Source organism: Struthio camelus, chromosome 2 (genome assembly GCF_040807025.1).
Source record: "Struthio camelus isolate bStrCam1 chromosome 2, bStrCam1.hap1, whole genome shotgun sequence".
Lineage (NCBI taxonomy): Eukaryota > Metazoa > Chordata > Aves > Struthioniformes > Struthionidae > Struthio > Struthio camelus.
The window spans coordinates 44171156-44197124 of NC_090943.1; the positions used below are offsets into that span (position 1 = coordinate 44171156).

Sequence of the window (25969 nt, forward strand, 5' to 3'; positions counted from 1 at the left end):
CTCAGCAAATGGAGGCTGAAGGGTTCAGAGAGCTGAGCAAACCTGGGGACTCCCCATCACCCTTCATCTAGTCCCCCTGCTTTGGGTTGGAGAGATGCCCCACCTCAGGAACACCAGCGCTGCACCGGGTCTCCATAATGCCCGGGCTTGTCTTGTCTTTTGTGGAGGGGCCAACAACACAGATGGACTGGAGCATCCCTCCTATGAGGAAAGGCTGCGAGAGCGGGGCCTGTTCAGCCTGGAGAAGAGAAGACGGAGAGGCGATCTGATCAATGTGTAGAAGTACCTGAAGGGGGGGTGTCGAGAGGATGGGGCCAGTCTCTTCTCCGTGGTGCCCAGCGACAGGACAAGAGGCAACGGGCACAAACTGAACCACAGGCAGTTCCGTCTGAACGTGAGGAAGAACTTCTTGACTGCGAGGGTGACAGAGCACTGGAACAGGTTGCCCGGAGAGGCTGTGGGGTCTCCCTCCCTGGAGATATTCAAAACCCGCCTGGACGCGATCCTGGGCAATATGCTCTAGAGGACCCTGCTTGAGCAGGGAGGTTGGACTAGATGATCTCCGGAGGTCCCTTCCAACCTCAACCGTTCTGTGATTCTGTGAAAGGAGCTCCCGAAGAGTGGGGAGGGCTCCAGGGCTGAAAATGCACAGCGAGACCAGGCTGGAGCTACTCTAACGACTCCCAAAGTCTCAAAATCAGATGGCAGAAGGTATTAAAGGCAGGAATCCCACAGAGACCCAAGGGCCAGGAGCCTGCACTCCGCCCTGCAGGCTGCCTGAAGGCCGCAGGGATCTTTGGTCCGAGGGCCTGTGTTTGCAGACTTCGAGGGTCCCACATGGGGCGGGAGGAGGAGACCTGGGAACACGAAGGAGGGCAACAAGCTTTTGCAGGAGGTGTGCGGAGCTGCACTTTTGGGCTGCTTGTTCCCTTTGTGGGGTGCTCCCTCCCCCCGCCCCTTACCGCCCTCGTGGGTTGCCTTTTGCGGCTCCCTCCCCTGCCCAAACGCAGCTGGGGGCACCCGGTGCACGCCCCGGCCCCGCTGCCTTTCTGCCAGACTCGAGTGGTCCCTGCAGCCACGCCAGCTCGGGAGCCTCTCGCGGCTTTTCCTTCTCGCCCGCGGTGAGAACACCAGCAGCGCCCACGCGGGACGGCGCCCACGCGGGACGGCGCCAGAGCAGCGCCTCCCCTCCGCGGGACTCGGTGCGGCTTCCCCCCACCCCCCCTACCCCGCGCGGCGCGGCTCGCCCTCCCCCCCCCTCAGAACGAGCGGCGCCCACGCGTGACGCGCGGGCGGCACGCGCGCGGCGCACGTGAGGCGGCGCGGGCGGCGGGAAAGTGTGTCACTGGGTGAGCGGGCGGGGCGGGGCGGGGCCGGGGGCGGTCGCTCGGCGGTGCCGCACTCTGCGCGGCCCCGGATCGCTTTTGTTGTAAAGGGGAGGGCGCCGCGGCCGGGCACGGCAGCCGCCGCTCTCCGCCTCCCGCATGTAGGGGCTGCGGCAGGGCCGCAGCGAGCGCGCCGGCAGCCGAGCCGAGCCCAGCCGCGCCGCGCCGCGCCGCGCCCGGCGGAGCCTCCGCTGGGGGACGCCGCCATGGAAGTCAGCGCGGGTAAGCGCGGGGCGCCCGCGGGAGCGCGGCGTGACGGGGCCGGGGGGTGCCGGCGGGCGCGGCGCGCTGCGGTGCGGGGGGGCGGGAGGCGCCGCTGCTGCCCCCTGCCCACGCCGACCCCCGCGCGGGGGCTGCGCGGCGGCGGCCCGCGGCGCGCCCCCGCCCCGCCCCCCACCTCGGCGCGCGCGGGTCCTGCGGCGGGTGCGTGCCCGGCCTCACATGGACCCGCTGGCCGAGCCATGTGCGCCCTGTGTTTACGTTCCGCGCGGCGTGCCCGCTCATTGGCCGCGCGCGGCGGTGACGCGCGGATTGCATAATCGAGCCGGGGCGGCCGCGCCGGGCGGCTGCCGGCGCGGACACGTGAGGCCGGCGGGAGGCCGCTGTTTTGGTGACCTACATTCGGGGTGGCGGCGGAGGGGCGCGCCGGGGACACGTGGGGCCGCGCCGCTGCGGCGCCGCTGGCCACGCCCCCCCGCTCCTTCCCCCCCCCTCCCCGCGGCGCCCGGCCTTGCGGCGCCCGGGCCCCGCCCCTCCTCCTCCGAGGGGGGCCCCGGCCCCGCCCCCGGCGCGCGGCGGCCGTTGGCGGAGGGGCGGCGGCCGTTGGCGCGGGGGGGGGGGGAGCGCTGCGGCGGCGGCGGCGGCGCGGGGTCCGCACGGGTGCGCCCATGTGCGGGCGGCGGGGCCGCCCGGGCGCCCCTCACGTGGACGGGCCCGGTGAGCGGAGGCGGGAGAGGCGGCCCGGTGTGTGAGGGAGGGAGGCGGAGGCCCTCCCCCCCCCCCCGCTCCGCCGAGCCTCCGCTCCCGCGGCCGGTCGCTCTCGGGGCGGCTCTGGCGCGTTGTGTAACGGGGCTGGGGGTGCCCGCTGCCCCGGGCTGTGAAAGGGCAGGATATTTTAAAAACCAAATGAAACGTCATTCGAGAGAAAACCGAGCGGGTAAGCAGCCGCTTCCTCCTCGTTTTGGCTGTGCGTCCGGCATTCCCCCCCCCCCCCCCCGCCTTCGTCCTGGAATAAATGTGCTTTATGCAGGGTGTTTCCTTGGCGCTGCGGTAATATCTTCCTTCTTTTGGTGGCGCCTACTTCTGGCCTGGTATTTAGTGGAAAATAGAAAAGGTTAGATAATCTTTTTTTTAAATTTTTTTTATTTTTTATTTTCTGCCCTCAGCGAGGGTAGTACAGGAGATTGCAGGGGGAAACATGTTGTTGCAGGGGAGATTGTAACAACACGGTCAGGTTCGGAGCAAAATGGAAAGCAGTAATTGATTAACTTTTTTTTTCTTAGTCTCTGCATTGTTAAAACTTTTAATCTCTCTTGAAATTAAATATCTGTATGTTACAGTACTGCCTGTAATGGCCCCCTGTGTCACTGAATCTCTAAGTACACAGAATTGTTAAGTACCAGAATTCCTTGTAAATCTGGTAAAAAGTGTGTTTGCACAGTTTATCGTAACATAAAATTGCTTGTTCTAGCACACTTCACTAGACTCACTAAGCGAATTTTGATAAGTTTGTAGATCCAGGGTTGATTTACCCATGTAGTATCAAGGTCTTTTTCTTCAGGAAAGTTGCATGGGAGGAGGGAGGTTGTTGCGTGTCTGCCATTTGCTTTATATGGTTGTTGATCTGTGCTACTTATGTGCTACTTTCCTTTTCAGCTTTTAATGAAAAACGGATTCATGGGGTACTATTAATATGATTTTGTTATTTGTAGGAATTATTAGGAATCTTTAATGTGGCACAGACAAGACCGGCAAGATCTCTAGGGTGCAGGAACAGCTTGGCTGTCCGGTGGCTCTTGAGGTTTTCAAAAGAGAAGAAAAAGCCCTGTATATTTAAGGACGCTCTTTCCCTTCTCTCTGGTGACATTAGCGTTACCATTACGGGAAAAGAACATCTTCTTTTATCACACAGAGTTTAAAGATACTGGGGCAAGGTGCCAATGTGGAGAAACAAGGACTTTCCTGTAAGCCTCATAGGATATGTTTGTGTGTTGTTCTCTACCTGTTACAGATAAGGAGGGTGCTGGCTGGGAAATTCAGTTCCTTCCTGGGTCCAGGTGAACTATGAGCTTTGATCTAATACCTGACAGAGGCATATAAAACCAGGGCATAGTTGGATCTTGGAAATAGGTGACGTTAAGCAGCAGGGGTGTCAGATCCGGCACTGGGTTTTGACGGTGTCTTTTTCTCAGACCGTGACAGTGACCTGTGTGTCCATTGCAACTCTTCTTTCTCCCACCTGTGTAGTACTAAAAATCTGATCCTGGATGAATGTTACACTGTGTGGAGATTTTCTTAAAAACCTGTGCAGCAATACCTATTGTAATGAGGTATATAGGCACTGGTATTCAGGAATGTGAAAAGTAGTCCGCGGAATGATGACTTGGTCTGACTTCTGCTTCAGAGAGGCTTCACCAAGGCGTTTGCCGAGGGAACGCTCCTAGAGTGCCAGTGGGGGGTTTTTTGGCAGAAAAAGAATGAAATGTTAAAGAGCAAAACTAGCCCAGTAAAGCTCCTGTGGAAATGCCGAGAGGATCGTTATGGCTGATAAAAGGAAGAAAGTTTGTAAGTTAGTATTTTTTTTTTTTCTCCTCTCCTCTCATTTTCAGCCTGCAAGCACTGATATTTCAGTGTTCTCGGAGTTACATAACACCACTGTCTATTAGATCAGACTAACAGCCTTTATCTGTGAGGAAGCTATAATTATTACAAGGGGCTATGGCCCCAGACCTGCCGTACCAGCTTAATCAGTTGGTTAGGGATTTTGACACCAATGCTTTTTACCTCCAAAGGAAGCCACTGTGTTGCCATTTTTAAGTTTTTAAGTCTTTCCGATGTGTGGAATTCCTTGCTCCAAAATAGTGAGTCATCTGGGAAGCGATTTTTCCGGAGTAATATGTGTGTAAAACAGAGAAGATACAGGGTATAACTTATTTCAAATAGTTGTGCGGCCTTTGCTGGTTAACTCTCTCACGTTATGTGTTTTTTCTGTGAAGTATCGAATGCTTTTGTAGTGGCTTTTGAAATACTAAGTCTTAGAAATTCGAGTGAAGTGAAAATAACTTATCTTGCTTGTAAGCTAGGAGAAGGAGCCTGTGAAAAACCAGAACTGCTTCCATGGCTGCCTGAGGACAAAAAGCTGTTTCATCTGAAAGATTCTCAAGTGTGTCAGATCGTGAACAGTCTCTGTTCTGCAGAGTCTTGCAAATAGCAGCCCTGGCAGTCAGAGTTTAACTGCTGTTAAAAATGCTAGAGGCTTGCAGTAGGACAAATGGTATTTAATAGGCTAACCAAGCTGCGAAGCTACTTCTTTCCCTTTCTTTCCTGTTCCCCTTCTGCATCGTTGTGACCTTTCTGTCCCCCCGGCTCATAGTCTGCGCAGAGTCTTTCGCTCTGCTCTAGGTTATCCGCAGTCTGACCTCACAGTGCTTTAAGACCCTTTCTTTTCTCTACCTTTGCTATGCACTCCAGCCAAGGGCTGCTCAGAGTGCTGCTGCTGAGACCCCCTCTGGGCCAGGCAGAGCCTGCTCCTGCCTTATGCGATTCCTGCTGCCCCTTCCTGTCAGCACCATGGTTTCTTGTTCCGTCTTTTGATTCTGACCTCTTATTTAATCTCATTCGCAACTGAAGGGGACTGATAAGAGGGCAGAAGTGGGTGGGGCAGAAGGGGTCAGTCTTTGAAAACTCGTGGAGAGAAAGGAGCTTGAGGAAGGAATGGAAAGGAGTGCCTCCAAGAACACATGGCAGCTGGATCTGGTGGTGCTGGGTCATGGCATGGCTCACGTGGCAGTGGTGTATGTCTGCTTGTTATGTCACTACATGCTGCCTTTTTTTCTTGCCTTAGGGGGTGTGATAGCTTACATCAGCTCTTCAAGCTCGGCATCTAGCCCAGCCTCATGTCACAGCGAGAGCTCAGACAGCGGTTTCCAGTCATCCTCTTCGCCTGTACCATCTTCTCCGAACAGCTCCTCCTCTGAAAGCAGCTGCAACAGTCGGAGCAGCGAGGGCTCTGATGGTGCACCAAAGAATGATCGGCTAGAGGAGACTATTAAAACAAACCAGTCAAGTGTTGCTGGTTTGACAAAGGGCCATAATGGAGTCACAAGTATGTTTGGTGCCAGTTCCCGAAACCACTGCATACCCCCTTCCATCCCTACAGTTTGCAACCGTACATATATGTTACAACCAGATCTTACATGTAGCTTCCTTTCTGGGCACATAGCCAAGCCTCTTTTTTTTTTTTTTTTTTAAATGCATTACACGTATTACCATGCATATTGTATGGTACGGTACTGCCATACTGATGCTAATAAATGGAGGTCCCATTGTTACTAGCTTCAAATACTTAATACAGTCCTATACAATTCAATACGTAAATACAGTTCCATTTTTACTTCAATTTTCACTGGTGGAAACTGATTTAAAAAAAAAAATCAAGCCCTCTGTTAAAAGAGCTAGATTTTAAAGATGCCATCAAGTAAAAATAGTGGTGGTCAGTGATTGCCTTCGGTAGTATTTATGGAGGAGTCTCAAAAGTCTAACTTCTGTTTTTAATATGTGCATGTGCAGACTCACAACAAATTAGAGGAATAAAATAAAGTTTTGGGAACTTAAATTATATTTGTGTTGTTGTAGCTGGGACCTTTATCTTTTTGATTTTCAGTCTAATTTGTAAATGTAAAAATGAAGTAACTGTAAGCTGGAATGATAGTATAGCCTTTTAAAATGCATGTAAGGATCTAGCTACAGTTTTTTTTTTTTTGGTTCATTTCTGCTTTATACTTTTTTCAGTAATCACAAAAAATCAACAATAAATGCATACATCGGAACAGTTTTGGAGGGACAGGCATCACATTGAATATGGCTTGAATATTTCAACAAACATTCAGTTGGAATTTAGATTAGTCTTTTCTTTTGAAGGGTCAATTGTTTTATTAGCAGAAGTGTTTTATCGTTTTGAATTGTTACAAAGTTAGAAATAGTGTCCAAGCATTCTGCCTTAGAAAGCTGTCAAATTAACGTTTTAAAGTGTTCCTAGCCTAACTTCTTAGTAAGACCCTTTACCTCCCGTTGAATTTGTTAGCGTGTTAGCATATGGATTTTTGGTATCAGGGCAGAAGTTCCTGAAAGTGAAGCCAGTTATAAACAAAATAGATTGTGGGGTGGGATTTTATTATTATTATTTTTTAATTAAGCTCAGTACTACCTCTAAATGTTGTGGCTCAGTTTTCTGTGTGTTTTGTGGTTGGTTGGTTTGTTTGTTTGTTTTTTGTTTTGTTTTGAAAAAGTTTTAGTTCCTCTTACAAGTGAAACCCAAATCTCAAAGAAATGACTTTTTTTTTTTGGTAGAATATGGTTCTGCTGCAGTACTTCTAGCTATTTCTCAGCCTTAAGCTAACTTGGGGGTCACTAAAGTCACTGATAAAGTTCCCATCAGCATCACTGGGACCAGTGTTAGGCCAGCACTAAGGATTTGCAGGAGTTCCTTATTGACAAGCTGAAATAAAATGTGGGGGGTTAACCTTTAAAAACTCAAACCATAGGCTTATTTACTGGGCAATGAAAGTATTTTCAAGTTTAAGTGTGGACAGCTGTCATTCTGGAAACGCACTCAAATGAGTAAACTTTATGTATGTAGATGTGGCCCAGTTACCAGTCCTAAATTGTTAGTAAATATGTGAAGTGTATGACTTGCTTGCGATACATGATAAAGTTGAGCATCCTTTATTATTTCTGTTCTTTAAGAAAGGATGTTTGTTCTCTGGTAGGGAAACCGCAATATTTATGCGGGCTTCCTTTTCCTGATGGAAAGAAAGATTGAGACCAAACTTTGACCTAGTTACCTAAATGATCCTTTTAGAAAATACCTAAATGTAAGCAGACTTTCTTTTTTACTATTGAGCACAATGACACTGTAATTGAAAGCCCAGTGAATACATGCGCTCTCCCTATTCTGCTGAGTGTTCTATGTTTGTTTTGGGTTTTTTTTTTTTTCCTTTGCCTTAAGTTGGTACCTTCTGAACAGTTCAGGGTTTTTGTATGTTCTTATTTTCTGTTCCCTCTCTGGATTTTTTTTTTCTTTGTATGTTGAACTGGTGTATTTTGCTTTTAGTCATTTTGAAAAGCTGGAAGTGTGTTACTGCAGCAGTCATTGGTTTTCTATATTCTTGACTTTTCTGTTCTGATTCTAGAATTTAATGGCATGGTTCTTCTATGCAAAGTCTGTGGAGATGTCGCTTCAGGATTTCATTATGGTGTCCATGCCTGTGAGGGCTGTAAGGTGAGCCATGTTTCCGCTCGCACTCCTGCTGGTGAAATGCTCTAGTTCTCTCAGTAAGGGGAAAAGGGTGATACTGCTGAAAAATCATTGGTATGCTTTTCTGTTAAAACTCAATTCAAGAAACTTTAAACAATATACAACTTGTATGTGAAAGACAAGCCGCTTGGCAATGCAACAGTATTTTCAAAACTCTGCAGTACCTTCTGTCCTTGCCCCTTCTCCATTCCTGCCTGATTTGGAGAGCATGGGGGAAAAACAAGAACTGGAGAGGTGGTAAGGACCATATCATGCAAGACACGTGAATATTAATGCATTCGGAGACAGTGGGTGTGAGTGGTCCCCTGGGACGGGACACAGAACAAAATAGCTTTGGAAAAGCAATGCCATCATTCTTTGCCTTGAGGAAGAGCTAAACTGGATGCTTGGATGTTCATGCATTAATAATAGAAGATCTATATTTTCTGATATTACAACACTGCAAATACTGTATTCTGTGAAGGTATTTATCAACTTAAGGGTTATGTGAAAGAGCCATCTTTGAAAGGCAAATGGTGCAAGAGGAGGGTTTTGTTGCCAGAGTATTGAGGTTGAAGGATCTCGTTTTGGCTTTAACTTTGCTATAGATGCCAAAGGAAGTTGAGGGCAAATCTTGTAAATTGTCAGTACAATGCTGAAGTTGATACTGGAGATATTTTGCTCGTAAGTGCTGACTATGCAGGCAACAACTTAAAATCTCTTACAGTTAGAAATTGTAACCAGTTTGCTTTATACACAGATGACATGCTGAGGGATAGTAAGTCATGAGGAGTTGCATGTTCTTACAGTCACTGAGGGCTGATGGCTCTGAAACAATCTAAAAGACACTGATATTCTTTATGCTGGCAGAGGGGTGAATCTTGGCAGAAGGATTTGACATGTACTGTAATAGTTGTGGGTTTCTTTGTTTACAGGGATTTTTCAGAAGAAGCATTCAGCAAAATATCCAGTATAAGAAGTGTTTGAAGAATAACAACTGCTCTATAATGAGAATGAATAGGAACAGATGCCAGCAGTGCCGTTTCAAAAAATGTCTGTCTGTTGGAATGTCAAGAGATGGTATGTTCCTGTGCTGAGCAGTGATCACCTGAGAGTGAATGTTACCCACCTCAAAACAGATTGTGAGGGGTCTTAACAGCAGAAAAGGCAGTTGACCCTATTATCGGAGACAGATTCCCTGTCAGAGTATGTTTAGATGAGCTTGTCGTCTTGCCCTGTGACTGTCTTGAACTGGTAGCATAATACTCACCAAAGATCTGTCTTCCTGTCCCTGCAGATTAATGCAGTGGGTACACTGCAGTGGTATGTTAGGGGGACAGATGTAACAAAAGACTTAATCTTGTTTTACTGAGTTAATATTTTAAGCTGTATTCTGCCTGGGACAAGATTGCTTCCCCCCGCCGTCTCTCTCCCTTTCTTCAATAAAAGGGAATTCTGTCCAGGCTAAATGGACTAACTAAATGGAACAGCTTTCTGGAGCTGAACGAAGCCTGTTGGATGGAGTTCATGCAATTGTAATAGCCTTAGAGTAACCTTTATAGTGTATACAAAGTGTTTGGTTGCATGGAGCAAGGATATAACTGCATAACTCTTTGTTGTTTTTTTTTTTTCCTTTGCTTTTTTTTTTCTTTACTTTTGGTGCAGGCCAGGGGAAAGGCTCAGATGAGTCTCTAGCCACCTTTCTGGCAGTCTATTCCTTGTGACTGTTTTATTGGAATGCTGAAAGTATATTTTGATAGTCTGCGAAAACTTACTGTCACAAACAGTACTTTCTTATATTTCACTTTTCAGTTTTCTCTAGCTTTTTACTTCATAAGAACTAGGAATCTTGGGCTGTTTTTAATTTAGTGGGTAGAGTGTTAAAATGTACTTTAAATAATTGTTCTGGGCTCTTGTCGTGCGTATGAGTTATTTCATCCCCTAGGTGCTCGTTTACACATAAGGTTGCACCTCCTTTAATGAAGGAGATTTAGTTACGTTAATAATGGACTACTGCTTGAACATAATTACATCAGTCGAAACTGGTTATAAGCCTCTGTAAGGCTGTGGTTGGACAGGATGATAAAAGTAGTCGTAGATTCCCTAGGTCAGGGTTAAAAGTGCTGCAACCACATGATGTCCGTCCCCTTGCCAACAGAAAATGCCCTTGTCAAGGCAAAGTTATCAGAAGAATTTGCCAAGGTAAGTCTCGTTCCGTATTGGTTCTCCTCATTGTTTGGCGAGGTACATCATTGGCCCATGAGGAACTGTCCTGTAGGACTTGCATTCAAATATGTTATAAACTGTGTTTAAATTCAGCTAACTGTCAACACAGAAAGCTGTACTGATTTAATTGAACCAGTCTTAAATCCTGCCACGAAATTAAGCTAACACAATTCTGTATATAATGCATAGCCAAGTTTGGAGCAAAAAAGGCAAAGAGGTTTTAGAGCTTGTTTGTGCTTCAGAGCTGCTTCTCTGTACATAAACAGCAACTCATGCTTATCCTATGTCCATGAAGGTCTTTGACTTTGGTGATACTCCCTCTGCTAGTAGTAGTAATGACAGCAGTGTTAATGCCTTCTTTTAGAAGGCAAGGTTATTGTTGTGTGTAGGGTTTTTTTGGTGCTTTTTTTGTAGTTTCTTTTTTTGATGCTACTTTTTGCATTTTGATTTGGTGTCTATGTCTACTGCTAGCGCTTTCAGGGTTGACCTTTTTTTTTTTTCTTTCTTTTTCCTTTTTCTCTCTCCACTTTGGTAGCTGTTAGATTTGGCCGCATTCCTAAACGTGAAAAACAGAGGATGCTGATTGAGATGCAGAGTGCCATGAAAACCATGATGAACAGTCAGTTCAGCAGCCACTTGCCCAATGAAACATTGACAGAACATCAAGATCAGGCACCTCAAGAAGACCTTTCCTCCAAACCCAAGCAGGAGCGAGAAAACATCAAGAGCCCTTCTCCCCCTCCTAACTCTGACATTGCTAAGGAAGAAGTGATTGGTATGGTCACTAGGGCCCACAAAGACACTTTCATGTACAACCAAGAGCAATCTCAAAACCCAGTGGAAACAATGCAGTCCCAGAGCGGGGAGAGAGTTTCAAAGAACACTGAAAAATATGTTTTGAGTAGCGAGTGCTGTCCTAGTGGGCTCAGTGGCCCTCAGTACCCTGAAAGTGAGCAGCACCTTGGTGGACAGTACACAGGGAGAAATACAATGCATTATCCAAGCGGGCACACCATGTATTTCACAAATGGCCACTGTATGAACTTCACCAACGGTTATACTCAGCGGATGTGTGATAGGATCCCAGAAGGTGACTTCTCTCCAAACAAGAATACCAGTTACTCTTGCGGTACTGGAGGAAGATTGCATCTGGTATATTGATGTGAATTCTTTGATTTGACTTGGTGAAAGGCTTAGTGATGATCTTTTAACATTTCTTTTAACTTTTTTTTTTTAATTGTGAGTGTGTGTGAGTGAGTGTGTGTGTGTGTGTACACACACACACATATTTATATATGTATTAATAGATCCAGGTATGCCCCTTTAGTCAGTGAAGCTGCATACAATTAACTGGCACAACTGCTGAAACTCAAAAATAGTAGGGCAGTTTGGTAGCACAGACTGTGATGAAGGAGAATAATACCTGGAGCTGTATGTAGGACTTGAAGTCATAAAAACATTTTTTGCTTAGTTATTAGCTAACTGAGAATAGACTAGCTGACACCAAAGGGTATTGGTTGAAGACAACTTTTTTTTTTTAAACTGGATTGATTTGTAAACAAAAATGGATTTTAGGAGTTCATAGAGTCCCTTCTTCACTGAATCCCCTGGAAGGATTCAGTTTAAAATAATCTACACTGGCAGATATGTTATATTTTCCTTGAAAGAATATTCAGAATGTCTAGGGTGAAACCTCAGGGCTAGGATTTTAAGTTGGTCTGTTGCTGTGCCTTAGTAGTGTCTTCTAAAATCTTTCTTGCTTGGTGGGGGATATATATATATATATGTGTGTGTGTGTGTGTGTGTGTGTATGTATATTTGTTTATTTCCCTTCAAATGGGGACAGGCTTGTTTTCTTACAGGCCACAAAATAGGGGCTGAAAAGGATCTATAAGGTAAACATCCTTCTTCCCCAGAACATATTCATATCTGAACAGAGGCAGGAGTGAGATATGCTGCTAAAATCACTTGAGGAAAAGTTCAGTATCTTTTCTGTAGCACTTAACCTGGAAGTGTTGAGAGGACTTCTATATCCTAGAAGACTTCACTAGAGGAGCAGTTTCTCACTGAATTCTTCTTATTTTCTTACCTTTTTTTTTTTTTCTTCTCTCCTCTTAACATTTCCCTCCCCTCTGCCTTGCACCTGCTGCTTCTCTGTTATTTGGGCAACTGGTTTTGTAAGCCCCTTAAAATAGATTGTCCTTCTCTTTATCACTGTAACCGCCTGGGATGAGAGAACATAACATCCTTGTTCTCGTCCTGCGTTGCTCTCTAGAAGTGGAAGCCCCTGACCTTTCTGAAGTACTCAAGCTGCCAGTTTTTCTTCCTCCTTGTTTGTAAGGTTTCCTCACAGTTCTCCCAGGCTTCTGAAAATTGTCTGTGTTTTGAGGGTTATTTGTTTGTTTTGACACTGGATTGTTTTGTTTTTTCTGACTACTGCGTATTTGGACCATGCCATCCGTAGCAGGCTCTGATCTCTAATTGCAGACTCTGGACACCACAGCATTGCAAATAATAATCATTCTCAACCTTTCTTCGTTGCAGGGAAAGTATGCGGAGTCATTACAATGGCATTCTTGGCACTCCTGAGAAGCAGAGGTTAAACCTGTCAGTATGGGCAGATGGAGTGGCTGGGCCTGTGGAGGCCTTGCCAGTCAATTTGACCTGTGTCTAGCAGCTGTAGGGAGGTTTAATGTAGCCTGCCATGAGGAAACAAAACCAAATCAGAGCCCTGCAGGCCCCTGCTGTATCCCTGATGCGAATAAGAGTTTTGCCAGAGAATTCAGTGATAGCAGAATTTGACCAAAATGAGTCAGTAGCAGTATATGAATTTAATTAGGCTCTGATCCATTACAGAAACAGATGTTCAGGAGTTGTTTGGTGTGTGTGTGGTGTGTTGTTTTTTTTTTTTTTTTGGCTAGTTCTTCCCACACCTGATAAAGCACTGCTTACAAGTTGCTCCTGAAAAGGTATTTCTAAAAACAGCTAGCGACTGAACAACTTTAAAATCTTTTCCATAGGAATTAGCCTTGAGGGTTTAGAAATACTACAAATAGGAGAGAGAGCTGTCCTTCCCCTCAGGGCAGGTAGGCTGGGGGTTAGGATAAACGGGTGTAGCATGGGAAACTGAGGTGGTTCTTGCTGCCTGATTCAAAACAGGGTGCTGAAACAGTTTCCTTATTTTTGGCGAGTACTATATATTTGATGATACCTTTGCAATATCATAGACAAAGTGGTGATTAGTGTCTGTCTTGCTTTTTGTTATTTGCCTAGGCCTTCCCTTTTGTCAGAAATATCCCCAAACAAAAAATGGTTTGGTTTGACTCAGAGTGATTTTTGGCTTATGAAAAAGATCCTCCTCCTCCCAGCAAGGTAATAACTTGGATTTGGAGGTTGTGCGCAGACACAGAAGTGATGTCCTGATTTGCAGCTGAACCAGGAAGTCTGTAATTCCATTCTTTTCCCCTTTTGGGGAGAGAGAAAGGCAAGGGATTTCTACATATTGACTGCCCAGTCAGTAACTGGTATGTGGTGGGAGGTACAGAAATACATAGATGCTTTGTTTTACCTGGCTGACTTCCCATGCAAAGACTTGCAAGACAGTTCTGGGATACAAGATGCCCAGCAAAAGGAGCGTAGCTCTGAGGAGTTAGTAATGTATCTTACTGTTTTCTGTTTGCTCTGCTGGCATCGTGCAGAGTTATATATACCATCTGGCGGAGGAATTATTGTCCTTGTTGATGGCATATTAAAATTGAAATGAATATTGAAAGGTTTAAACTTCATTAAAAGATGTGATGTAAGTTTTAGAAAGCAGAACTGAAAGCATTTGCGTGGCTGGTTGGGTTTTATAGAGTGAGTTTAGTGACAGTCAGCCTTTACTGATGTGTCCGATTTCTTCTCCCCCCCCCCCCGTGATCAAGATTCCTTTGTAATGGTTTCAGACTTTCCTACAAAAAGATAGTTTATGCTTGTATGAAGGAAAGAGCATTTTATCACTTCTGATTGTTCGTGAGCAAAACTGAAATACCAGATCTTTAGTTGCCTTTCTGTGATATAAAAAGAAGGCAAATACTTAGGAAAGGAAGATTTGCCTGGTAATGAGGGTGTAAAACTGTGACTCAGAAAACCTAGGTTCAGTTCTTGCTCTGGTGCTGATGTCTTTCACCTTGACTGAATCACTTGACATGCCTGCAAAACAAGAAAGATCTATGAGAATAAATGTGGTAGAGATTGAGAGATTACAGTCAAATGATTGTGAAATCACAATTTATTATCCCTGTAATCTCCCAATTAAAGTAAGAGAAATCCAGACATCAAGCATGAATGGGATCACGGAAGAATCACATAACTTGGATTCTCTCAAGTATTTTATTACAAACAATGCTGGAATTTCCAAAGTCAGTAGTTTTAGCAGGCTGGTAATGAACCTCTTCCCCCCCCCCCCCCCCCCCCCCCGTGTGTGTGTTTATGTGCTTTTTTTTTTTTTTTTTTTTAAAGACTCCAGTAGATTTAGGAATTGACTGAGGAATACTGGATTATCTTTGTATGTCATTATTGCAAAGTTTTCTTCAACAATAAACCTTTTTCTTTGAAATATTTGTCATTATTTGGCATGATATTTTTAAGAATTGTTTTCTGTCTATGTTTTGAAAACACTAGGTGTGTCCAATGAGTAAGACTCCTTATGTGGACCCAAACAAGTCTGGCCATGAAGTCTGGGAAGAGTTTTCCCTGAGTTTTACCCCTGCAGTGAAAGAAGTGGTGGAGTTTGCCAAGCGCATCCCAGGTTTCCGAGACCTCTCCCAGCACGACCAGGTTAACCTTCTGAAGGCTGGGACCTTTGAGGTGAGACCACTGCACGTATACTGTGGACTTGACAAGCTGTGCATCATCCCAACCCTTTTATGAACAGAAATAAATAGAACAAGGTTATGTCAGGCCACACTAGCTTGTTCATGGATGCCAGCTCTGAGCTTTCCTTTAGCTGACAGCAGCCAGATTTTGTTGAGCTGTCCTTCTGCTGGCTAGTTCACAAGCACTAAGTCCCTTTCCCTCTGCCTCTTTCCTGGGTAGTAATAAATGACTAATGAGGAGTTTCTTGTTTTGTATCTCAGTAGTTATTTTGATAGCTATCTTTACTTGGCCTGGAGAGAGGCAGATTGTGTCTGGAAGGGTGGATAGCTTCAGAAAGCTGTCTGCTAACTTAAAAATTTTGTTGGAGGAATGTGTTTTATTGCTCTGTTTTTCCTTTTCCTGGCCAAAGCCAGAGCACCCATCCTGACCCGTGCTGACTCTGGTGGCAACTGGGGATCAGTGAAGCCTCCGTGTCCAGGGCGGTAATGCTGATAGCTAACTGTCTTGCTGCAGCTCTGTAGATACTGTATACTGTCTGCAGCCTAATAGTTGGGCAATTACTGTAGGCTTTAATCCCACCAGGGCCTCATGATTAATTTCACCCACTTGCAGTCATGACATATATGTGAACTGGTGATGTTAAATTGGAAATGCTGCCAGAGTGCTCTGTGCTGTTTTATAATTGGTGACCTTCACCAATTGACCTTTAGTTAAAGACCTGTTCTCATCTATTAGAGAGCATGGACATTTTGTAAGTGTACAAATGTGAAGTTTAAGCTTAGAGGGCCAGAGGAGATGAAGACTTAAGAATTCGAGTTATTGTGCTTTTTTTTGGAAAGACAGGAATGGTGATCCTTTTTAAGAGGAATGCTGGACTTTATATTTACCTGAACTGGAGACACTTCTCTTGTAATGTGTTGGGTCTGTTATCTGCATTTCCAAAGCCCAGTTCTAAAATGGATAATTGTTGGGTCGAAAGACGCAAGTTTACACTGCAAGACTTAGATCTGGTGCCTTAAGTGTATCGGTTTGTTTTTGACCATTCTTCCTTGCATTTTGCTGTTATGTATTCTTTACTGTTCTGCTTACTCTTGACCTTTTAATATTCATCCAGAACTGTTCTGTAGCTAAGGGCTGTGTTCTTAGGATGTGAGCCTCAGCCTCTTAAGCTGTTGTTCAGATTATACAAAAATGGTCCCATCTCCTGCGAAGGGGCATACTGTCCAGTGTGCTCAAAGGAGGGTTGAAAACTATGCTTGAACCATTCGCATAACTTAAAGTCAAACCTCCGTGTTTGCAAGTGAGGTGTTTCGTCTTGGCATTTCTTTACTTGACTCTTAGTCTTGTTTATATGCCTTTTTGCTGGTCACAAGCGCCACTGATTGAAAGGTTTCCATATGCAGGGGAATTAATAATGATGTCTGGCTGTATGCTTATTCCTACTTCCTTATTTATATGAAACATTAATGATTTATGTCAGTGAACTCTTACCTGTAGTTAAAGGCCTGTGTGGCATCTTAGCAACAGAAAAAATTAAACAAGATAAGTGCAGAGCAATAAAAAACAAAAACCAAGATTAATGAAACCGTTTCAATAGAGGCAAAAATATCTTCAAAGCCTTTTGTCTACAAGGTCATTTCTGTCTTCTGGGTAACGAAACTAGGATAGCCAAACATCTGCATGTTAGTAGAAAAGCCTGAGTAAAACTATTGCCTCTGAGCCTGCATTGGCTCCCTCGGGCACCAGTGTGTGGCTTTCCTGGCACTGTGCTTCCCAGCAGCTCTCATTCACGGGGGGATTGTTTGGGGGTGAGCAGTCCTGGGCAGATGCATGGAGACAACGTGTCTTCCAAAGCAGCATAGATGATTCCCCCCCCCCCCCCTCCAAATGTGGCAGTGGAGCTAACAACCCCCTTGCGTCTGCTGGGCTAGTGACTCAATTTATCCACAGATTCTCAAACTTGATAATTTGGCTGCAGTAGTGGGCAAGTGAGTAAGCACTTGCCCGTGTGGAATTTTTATGTGCTTCCGTCGCTATGGTCAGATGATAGGATTGGTCAGGCACATCCTCAGCATGCACAAGTAGGACTCTGTCTTGAAGTGAAACAGGAAGAGTTATGTGCTGTTCCATCGTCTTAACTACTCTTTGTTAGATCAGAATGTTAACATTAAAATCTATAGGCTGGGTTCCTGCCCTAGAATAAATTAATGCAGCTTCATGGGCTTCAGTCTTGAAGAGCAGCATTAATATTGAGTTGCCCAAAAGGCAGTGCTCATTATTTCAAGTTAAGTGATTCCATGCTCCTAAAGCCCAGGTCGGTAAAGGGATTAGCGTTTTGAACTGGAAAGTTGTTGAGTACCTGGTGGGTCCCTGCTAATGCACAAGGTCAGCTTCAGCTCTGTCTACCCTTTTGGTCTCCTTTGGCTGTATTCTGAGGGCTTCCCTAGTGCCTAGTTTTCTGCTGCACGTGGAAGTAAGTGTCATCAGAGGACATATAGCTTAGGTAGCAAAAGTGAATAATATATAGTGCTCATGTTTTCATCAAGATTGCTGCATGTCATTTGGCTGTTTAAATTTAGCAGCAGGTCATGTAATGTGCATGAATGGTATGTGAATTCTCAAACATTTGTTTTCCCTGAACCTACCTTCCTTAAGCTTGTCAAAGGCACTAGTCTTTGCTGGAAACCTGTTTCTCCTCTCATCTGTAGTAAATGCCATTTAAATTAATGTAGTTATGTAGGGTAAGTGAGAAGAGAAGACTGTCACACCAAGAGGGTGCAGCAAGTCTCACGCTTCAGCCGATACCAGTTCGTTCGTTTTCTCCAAATAAGAAGGCTGTTGTGTGCAACTTAAACCTGGAAAACGTAAATAAGGTTGTTGAACATGAGCAAATGAAACTTTACAAGCCATTCCACAGGGAAACATTTCACAATACGGCTGAGAAACCACAAGAGAAATTTCAGCCTAGAGGGGTAAGTTCAGCACATCCCAACTGCTCCAGCCCAGGTGCTTATACCAAAGGGGTATTCTCAGCTGCAGCTACAGACCAGGTGCGGTTTCAAGCCCTGCTGCCCTAGCCTTTTGAAGGCTGTACGTGTGGCTCCTTTTTACCAGAGCGCATTAACATACCTGTGGAAACAGGGATGTGGCATGGTACTTTTCCAAAGAATGCTTACTGGGCCAGATCATCAGGTGGTGTAAATCGGCGTTGTTTCAATGGAACTACTCCAGTGTACACCAAGCAAGAATCTGGTTCAGTACCTTTGTTGTGCTGCTTGTGACCAAGGAAACGTTTCTTTTAATGCTCTGTATGCCTTTGGCTGTCCAATGGCTTAAGCAAGTTGTCCTACTGGCATATTTATGAATGGCATTGTCTTCATGGCTCAGGCTGTATGATGCTTAAATTTTCATTTTCCTCCCTTTTGTGTGCTGTAGCCCCTCCCCTGCATTTGTTCCCTAATTTTTTTGTTTGTTCGTTTCACCCAGACTGCTGGGGCAGAGCTTGCATTGTTTTTTAGAGCTCAGTAGCATGCTGATATTTCTATACAAAACGCTTGTACAGTGGGTAATAAGAATAAGCCAGTTTGAATGATGTTAAATTGGTTTCTTTTCTCTTTGCTTTTTCTAGAAATCCACCTATATTACTTTTTTTTTATTTATTTTCCTTTCACCAGGTTTTAATGGTACGGTTTGCGTCTTTGTTTGATGCAAAGGAACGTACCGTCACCTTCCTCAGTGGAAAGAAGTACAGCGTGGATGACCTACATTCGATGGGAGCTGGTGATCTGCTCAACTCGATGTTTGAATTTAGTGAGAAACTAAATGCCCTACAACTTAGTGAGGAGGAGATGAGTTTGTTTACAGCGGTTGTCCTGGTATCTGCTGGTAAGGAGAGGAAGTTATCTTATGCCTATGCCAAATTTTGGATAAGGTTCTCTATCAAAAGATTTCTGTAAAATTACATTTTATTGTTTCCAGTGTAGTAGGTTTCAAGCTGTTAGCAGCCTATAATGTATTTTTTACGTATCTGTTCTATTTAATACTGTCTTTAGGAAAAACATGATAAAGGGGTTTTCCTAAAACTTCTTACGGAATTCAAAAATACATTTAACAGTAGAAAAAAACCCTTTTTTTTTTTCCACTTGGAGGGGTTGGGAGCAAGTTGAGGAAGGATGGAACTTACTGCCCAGTAGCTATTTAGAAGCCGTTTGTCTGATGCTTCCCTAACTCATAAGCTTCACAGGACAGTGTCAGTGAAATTACTTGACTTACACAGCCCAAGTCTTGGGTAAGATGGTATTTTTACTTCCAAGTATCATCACCGAAGTCTATTTCATATCTTATTTAAGTTTAAATCCAGCAGATTGATCTCTCTGTCAGCGAGAGAGCCCTCTTCATGTGCATCATAACTTCTTTCTCTTAAATGTCTGCCAAACCATTAACATCTTCATCAGTCTCATATCTTGTTTCTGTCCCTGGAAATGCAGAACACCCTGGCCCAGATTCAAGGAAGGATTAAGCAAGCACCTACTTCTGTAGTATTATCTAAAGCCCAAATTAGGCATGTTAGCTCTGCGTCTAATGCCTTGAATACAAGATGTAAAATCCCTGCTTGCTGGGTAAGGAGCGCTCTGATGACAGCAAGCAGGAACGCTGATGGTGCCCGTTCCTCAGGCAGTAAACCAGTGTTTGGGACCACTCACCTCAGTAGTGTTCTTCAGCACAAGTGGTTTACACCCATGTTTGTCTCCTCGGGGAAAGAGCACCCCAGGAGTTAGGTTGTAGGCACTTGAAGCCTCTGTAAACGAGATAGGACAACTCGGTCCAGTAGCCGTGTGTGGGGCCTACCTGAAATTTGGTAGTACAGGATGGAGCAGCTGAAGCCTCTTAAATTTGTAAGCGGCAGTGGTGGTAACGAGAGGGGTGGTACACAACTGGCAAGACGCAAAAAAGGAATGGCAGCGTGAAGAAAGTACAGCACTGTTGTCTGTTAGTGAAAATGTTCCAGTAGCAGAGAAGAATCTCGGGTTTTAGTCTCTCTTCCAGACTCTGCTTTACATAATGTAAAAAATAAAATTAGCAAGGAAAAAAAAATTGACAAGAACCAGGGCACCTTCAAAATAAGGGCTGAGACCCGCTAGGCGTCTTCCTTCCTTTTGCAATGTCATAACGAGGCTACAGCCATGCTTCTTGTTTGGTTGTTCATCTGCGGGCCCAAGAATATCACAACGTTGGCACCACCTGTTTTAAATGTAAGTGGCTGTATCTGCTCTGTTGTGTTAAGTGTGCTCATAGCCCAGACTATGTAGAGCCCCCCAGAGCCCTATGAGTTCTGCCTCATGTTGTCGCTGGATCCCAGTAGGGCTTATCCTAGAGGTGGTACGTAGCGTGAACAGTTCTAGGCATGTACAACACACAGTGTCCGAGCCGTGGAGCAGGACAAAAAGAGGTGGTGTTTGGTATTTAGGCTTCTCACAGCTGCTGAGCAGGGTTTTTCAGATCATGGCTTTGGACATAAGCGCTGCCTGTCTTAGCTTCCTTTGTGATTGGACTGCACACCAATCACAACTGCCAAAACTTCTTGACAAAATACTTCTAGGGTTTCATAAAGCACAACTTTATTGGTCCTAAAATGCATAAGTATGTGGGTTTTTAACATTTGAGGGATATTCAGAATATGCAGATTGAAAGATAAAGCCTGGTAGCAGTGAAGAATGTATAGTCTCTGCCCACTCTTTTTGTATCATACGGCAAGGAAAGAAAAAGCAGGGCATGTAAGAAAAAGTGAGCATGTAGCGGTGTTTCTGGTGGTGTTCTGGAATTACCTTGGTACCATTCCAAAACTAAACACTTTGCCTCTGGTTTCATTTTGCTGAACGTGTTGAATATGGAGAGGAAAGGGCAGGATGGATCGTGGACACTGGGGTGTGAAGAAAGAGGAAGCAAGATGGACAAAAATCCAAAAGAATGCAGGTCTAGAGACGAGATAATCTTTTGCCAAGGTGAGGGTGATGCTGTGTGGTTGCAGGAGAGAAAAACGCACAGCCTGTGTTATTCTTCCTAGTTTGGATGGTAATAACAAAGATTTCAGCTGGACACTGGGAGCAACCAGAAGTAGCGTGAGAGAGGGAGAGAAGAAAGATTTGGATTTACTGAACAGAGGAGGCCACAACAACTCACCTGAGGCAGTCAGAGATTTTTAGGATTGCATTTTTCTTCCAAAAGAGACCAGGAAGTAAAATTGCCACTGTACAGTTCTTGAGAGACCTCATCTCACATATTGCATGCAAATCTCATCAGCCCAACTCAGGACAGAGTAAAACTAAAAGATTTTTTTAGAGGATGGCAAGTGGGATAGTTACTTCAACTAAATAAAGGCTGAGAGGCTTGTTCTCTTGTTCTGTCTCTTCTCTCTGACTCATTCTTCTGTTCTCTCTATCTTAATACATAGACGTATACATAGAGTGTGAACACCCAGAGAAGGAGAGTAGCTATCAAACCTAGTGGACAATGTTCACAGAAGAACAAAGACATGTGAAGTGTGTGTGTGTTAATAAATATGAATTGACATTAACCAAAATTCCTAATTGTTAGGGCAGAAATGTTCTGGAACAATCTTTCTACAAAAACAGAAAAACTTAACTGCTGTAAGATAGATCCTTAAGTGGCGTATATAATATCTTTTCCCATAATGGTAGAAAATTGCACTGAATGGTCCAGGAGGACTTTCTAGATGATGTTCACCTGAGTAGTCTGATTATATTGACACTGACAGCATAAGGAAGGATTCCCAGCCTGGCTGTAAGAATTGGCTCAGTGCTACTCCAGAGAGCTGTTGTCATTCTGTGTCCCAGTTCTGCAAAGTGCTTAAGTACATGTACACATAAAAGCACATTGTTCTCCGCGTCAGTCACTTTTGTATGTACATGCCCTGCTGAATTTGCATAGAGTTTAGAGATATTTTGCTTAAAAATTCAGCCTTTTAAGTCACTTACTTAGGCTGCAGCTGAGGATAACAGGTATATGCTTAATACAGCTTTAATAGATATGTTCAGACGTGGGGTAAGTGCAGCGTGTAAAAGTGCAGTATTTTTCTTGATATTGAAATTCTTTTCTTCTGCAGTTGGGAATTTTTGGGTGCATCATTCTTTGGTGTTCTCTCTCCCCCCCCTCCCCCCCAGTGCCTGCTGAACACGCTTAGAGATAGGGCCCAGTCCGGTCAAGGCTTGTGCTCCCTTTGTCCCCAGGGGTCCTGTAGTGCAGGTTAGAGTGTGGGTGTTGGTTTTGGGGGGGGGATGTTTGTTTGTTTGCTTTTTTTTTTTGCCTTGAATGGGAGTTCCTCACACCTCCTCCAAGTGTGAAGCTCAAATTTAGGGTTCTACATCCAACCTTGAAAAATATTTGAAATACTCAATTCAAAGTGCCCAGGCTCTCACCTTGTATTGAAAGTTGTGATTCAGCCGAACATTTTAAGTGCGTGCTTCAATCCGGCCTTTTCTGGAAGCATGGGTGATTGCAGAAAGGGTGATTGAGTGCTGCCAGTTCTGCAAGAGCTTAATACTTTGCAAAGTTGAAACTAAATAACATTTAAGAGACTTCAGGTATATGGGTTTGCAACTTCTGACATAAATATTTTAATTTGTTATTCTGCTAGTTTGGGAAGGGAGGTGTTGGTTGGTTGGTGGGTTGGTTTTTTTTGTTTTTGAAGCAATTCTTTCAGTGGCTTTATGTTGCAAACTACATCTGTTTAGTCCTCTTTCCCACCCCCTCCCCTCATTCTTCTCTCCTTAGATCGATCTGGAATAGAAAATGTCAATTCTGTGGAGGCACTTCAGGAAACACTAATCCGTGCATTAAGGACCTTAATCATGAAAAACCACCCAAATGAAGCCTCTATTTTCACAAAACTTCTTTTGAAATTACCTGACTTGCGTTCCTTAAACAACATGCACTCTGAAGAACTCTTGGCCTTTAAAGTTCACCCATAGGCCTTTAGGTCTCACTTGTACCTGGACTTGCCTCGTGTTAAAACTGTTTTGTGCTAAAATATGTATTTATACAATTGTACCACTTGTTGGAGAGAGAGAGTTCACAGGCTGTGAACAATTGATAGCCGTTCCATAACCATGCAATAATGCTTCAGCAGGTGCTTTCAGCTAACAAGAGCACAGCTTTCGGCGTCCTCAAAGATGTCTAAACCCAGCTGTGCTGTACTTCTGCAGAAGAGGTTACAATGAGCCTGAGTAAATGTTGACTCTTTTTTTTTTTTTTTTCCCCACTTGGAAAAAGAACTGCCACTGCCCTCTGAAGTAAATTGAGTGCAGAATAGCAGTGTCTGTGCATATGGAACATGGAATTGGGTGGGAACAATACTGTGTTAATAGGAAAATGGAAGAGCTGATTTAATTGGTCTTTCCTTATCTAATATATGTGTGTCTGTGTCTCTTAATTCACTCATGGTTATTCCATTAAACCTGATGGAATGATTTCGGCCTACACCAACTCTTCACTGAGTGTGTGTTCATGCCATCTGTATATAATATAAATAGTTATGTAATGGGTGTTTATGACTATATAAAAGTACAGAGTTGTGTGTATATATGTGTATGTATATAAATAGTTCTATACATAAAGTATACATATAATTTCTTCACAATATTTTAAACTGTGAAGGAATTTAAACTTACAAAAGAAGGTGATCTATGGAAAGAACCAAATAGATGCACTTTGCGTATTGCTGAACTAATTATCTGAGCATTTCTAATTTTTAGAAAACATCAAATTTGCATTAATATGCTGTGTTTGTTAATTTAAAAAACAGAGTGGCACCAAAGGAATGGAGTTGGATTCAGCCTTCATAACAGTTCATAGAGAATCTGAAGTGGAGATTGTTGTTTGTGGTACTAATTAGATTGGTTGTTCATTGCCACTAAGGTTCTTATGTTCTGATAATGGTTAAAGAAGCACCAGATGCTCTTTGAAAACTTCAGCACAGCCAAGAAGAAAGTACTACATGAATAACAGCATCTATTAGAAAAGTATGGGAAAAATGTATCCATGGTTGCATTTGCGTGTGTGTGTGTGCTGTGACCATTTATTTCTTACAATACAGCACTTTGCTGCGTCATTGCTAAACGAGAATCAAATACAGAAATGTGAGATTCCCCATGTCTCTTCACAATTTGGGCTTTGTGGTTCCCATGCCTGTTCTGGAGCTCTCCACTGGTGTGTGTGTGTATGTGTATGTATGTGCAAAGAAGGTGCACTGGAAGGTCTGGATTTTTTTCTTTAAAAAAAAAAACCTAAACAAATGGGACTTCTTTGTTTTGTTTATGCCAGTAGCAAATTACAAAGCAGATCCTCAAGTTCTAAGAGTCTGCTGCTATTTCATCTAGGAAAATGATTCTCTGTTTTTTTTTTTTTTTTTTTTTTTTCCATTTGTAGCAGGACCTGGCACCAGAAAAGAGAGATTCAAAAAGCCAAAGCAGTTGTGCTAGAGTTAGTTATGTTTCTTTAGCTAATGCTGGAAGAAGATGGTCCATTACCCTTGTATTTAGCTAGCTTTACCTTAGAGGTAGCCCTCTAGCTCTTAGCGTTTGGTAACACTACCTGCTCTATGGAGAGACGTCTCCATTTGTTACTGCACGTGCATTTTTGCAGTAGGTAAGGCCGCAAGCCAGAAAGCCGCTCGACTGCAGAACTCCTGCTCACCTCGTAGGAATAGGTCTCAAGCAGTGGCATGTCAGCGGGAGTCCCAATGCCTGCAGTAAAAGAGTAGCCCTAGGCCTCTGCCTGCCTGTAAGTGTTGGGAGAAGCCCTGTCCCAGGGCTGGGAAGGGGAGGCTTGTACCCCCTGACCTCCCTGCAGTGCCTTGGGTCATCTTCACACTGGGAGATTTCCTCTCAGGAAGTGCTTAGGAGCTCTGCCCAAAGGGGTCAGAGCAGGAGGTGGCAGGTACTTGAGTAAAAGGGAGCTGAGGAACATCCAGCTTTAGCCTTGGCGAAGAAACAGAGGAGCATACCCCTGCCCCCCTTCGTCAGCTGCTGCAGGGAGTGTTGTTCTCTTTCAGGCTACTTTAACCACTGGATATAATGGCCCCCTAAAACATACAATTTTGCTATCCAAATATGTTATCAGGGCATATTGTCCTAACTTATGTTAATGATCTGTATTCTACCAGTATTATTTGTATGAGAGCTTCACTGAATTTTGCATTGAACCATTCAGATTTCAGAAAGGGCACAGTCACATGTTTTGTATTATCTAGGAGGTGAGATGTCTTCTTCATAGACCCCATTTCAAATGTGGGAAGTAAAACTAACCCTTGGTTATTTGGGGAGGGGAGGAGGCTTCTTGCAGAGGTTGACACCCTACAGCTGTGTTTTTTGTTTTTTGGTTTTTTTTTTTTCCTTTTGAAACTGTATTAAGCCTTTAGGAATGTATAACCAGGACTGAGTAATTACTGCTTATTAAATTTTTAGTTAGATTGACTATGTATGCCTATAGATAGATATTCTAACTTGTGCAATTACATTTGAAATAAATCTTCCTGTACATAACGGAAAAACTCATATATATAACAGATTAAAAAAAAGCCCCAAACAGATTGACTGAACAAAAAAGGTTGATTACAGTAGTGTTTAAAAGTGACCCATACGCTACAAACCCTAGCTGGACTCTTAAAATCTAAACTCATCGTATTAGCCATGTATCGTGAGCTCTTCTTTTACTGTGTCACTGGTTATACACTTGTTAAATGCTGAGATAATAGACTTCATGCCAGGCATTTGAGTACTGTAGATTGGGTCATTGCTGAAAGATTAATATAATGTACTGTATGACTTAAATGAAATTTTTATTCTTGATTTTATTCTTGTTTTGAAAGATTAAATATGGGCATTATGTCAGCAAGCTAAATGGTGTTTCTGTGTTCTTTTGTGTTTTTCTATGTGAAAGCGGAAGGGGAGGACAGCACATGCAGGGATGA

General features: G+C 44.0%; 1 protein-coding gene across 2 annotated transcripts; it reads left to right on the forward strand.

Annotated features, from left to right (window-relative positions):
• Nucleotides 1–1465: 1465 nt before the first annotated feature.
• On the forward strand, nt 1466–25899 carry NR1D2 (nuclear receptor subfamily 1 group D member 2). 2 transcript variants are annotated; one of them, XM_068935434.1, is made up of 8 exons: nt 1466–1607; nt 5449–5709; nt 7796–7884; nt 8835–8979; nt 10661–11277; nt 14788–14973; nt 18657–18867; nt 22774–25899. In XM_068935434.1, exons 1-8 carry the CDS (start codon nt 1592–1594, stop codon nt 22968–22970), a joined length of 1722 nt encoding a protein of 573 aa, XP_068791535.1. In that variant the 5' UTR covers nt 1466–1591; the 3' UTR covers nt 22971–25899. The 2 variants fall into 2 exon arrangements, with proteins under 2 accessions (XP_068791535.1, XP_068791534.1); XM_068935433.1 differs by lacking the exon at nt 1466–1607 and adding an exon at nt 2353–2541.
• The last annotated feature ends 70 nt before the right edge of the window (nt 25900–25969 follow it).

Coding starts and splice junctions, on each gene's coding strand:
- NR1D2 (XM_068935433.1), top strand. CDS start 2,511: ATGAAACGTCATTCGAGAGAAAACCGAGCGG. Junction 5,710..7,795: donor GGGCCATAATGGAGTCACAA/GTATGTTTGGTG, acceptor TTCTGATTCTAG/AATTTAATGGCATGGTTCTT. Junction 7,885..8,834: donor ATGCCTGTGAGGGCTGTAAG/GTGAGCCATGTT, acceptor CTTTGTTTACAG/GGATTTTTCAGAAGAAGCAT.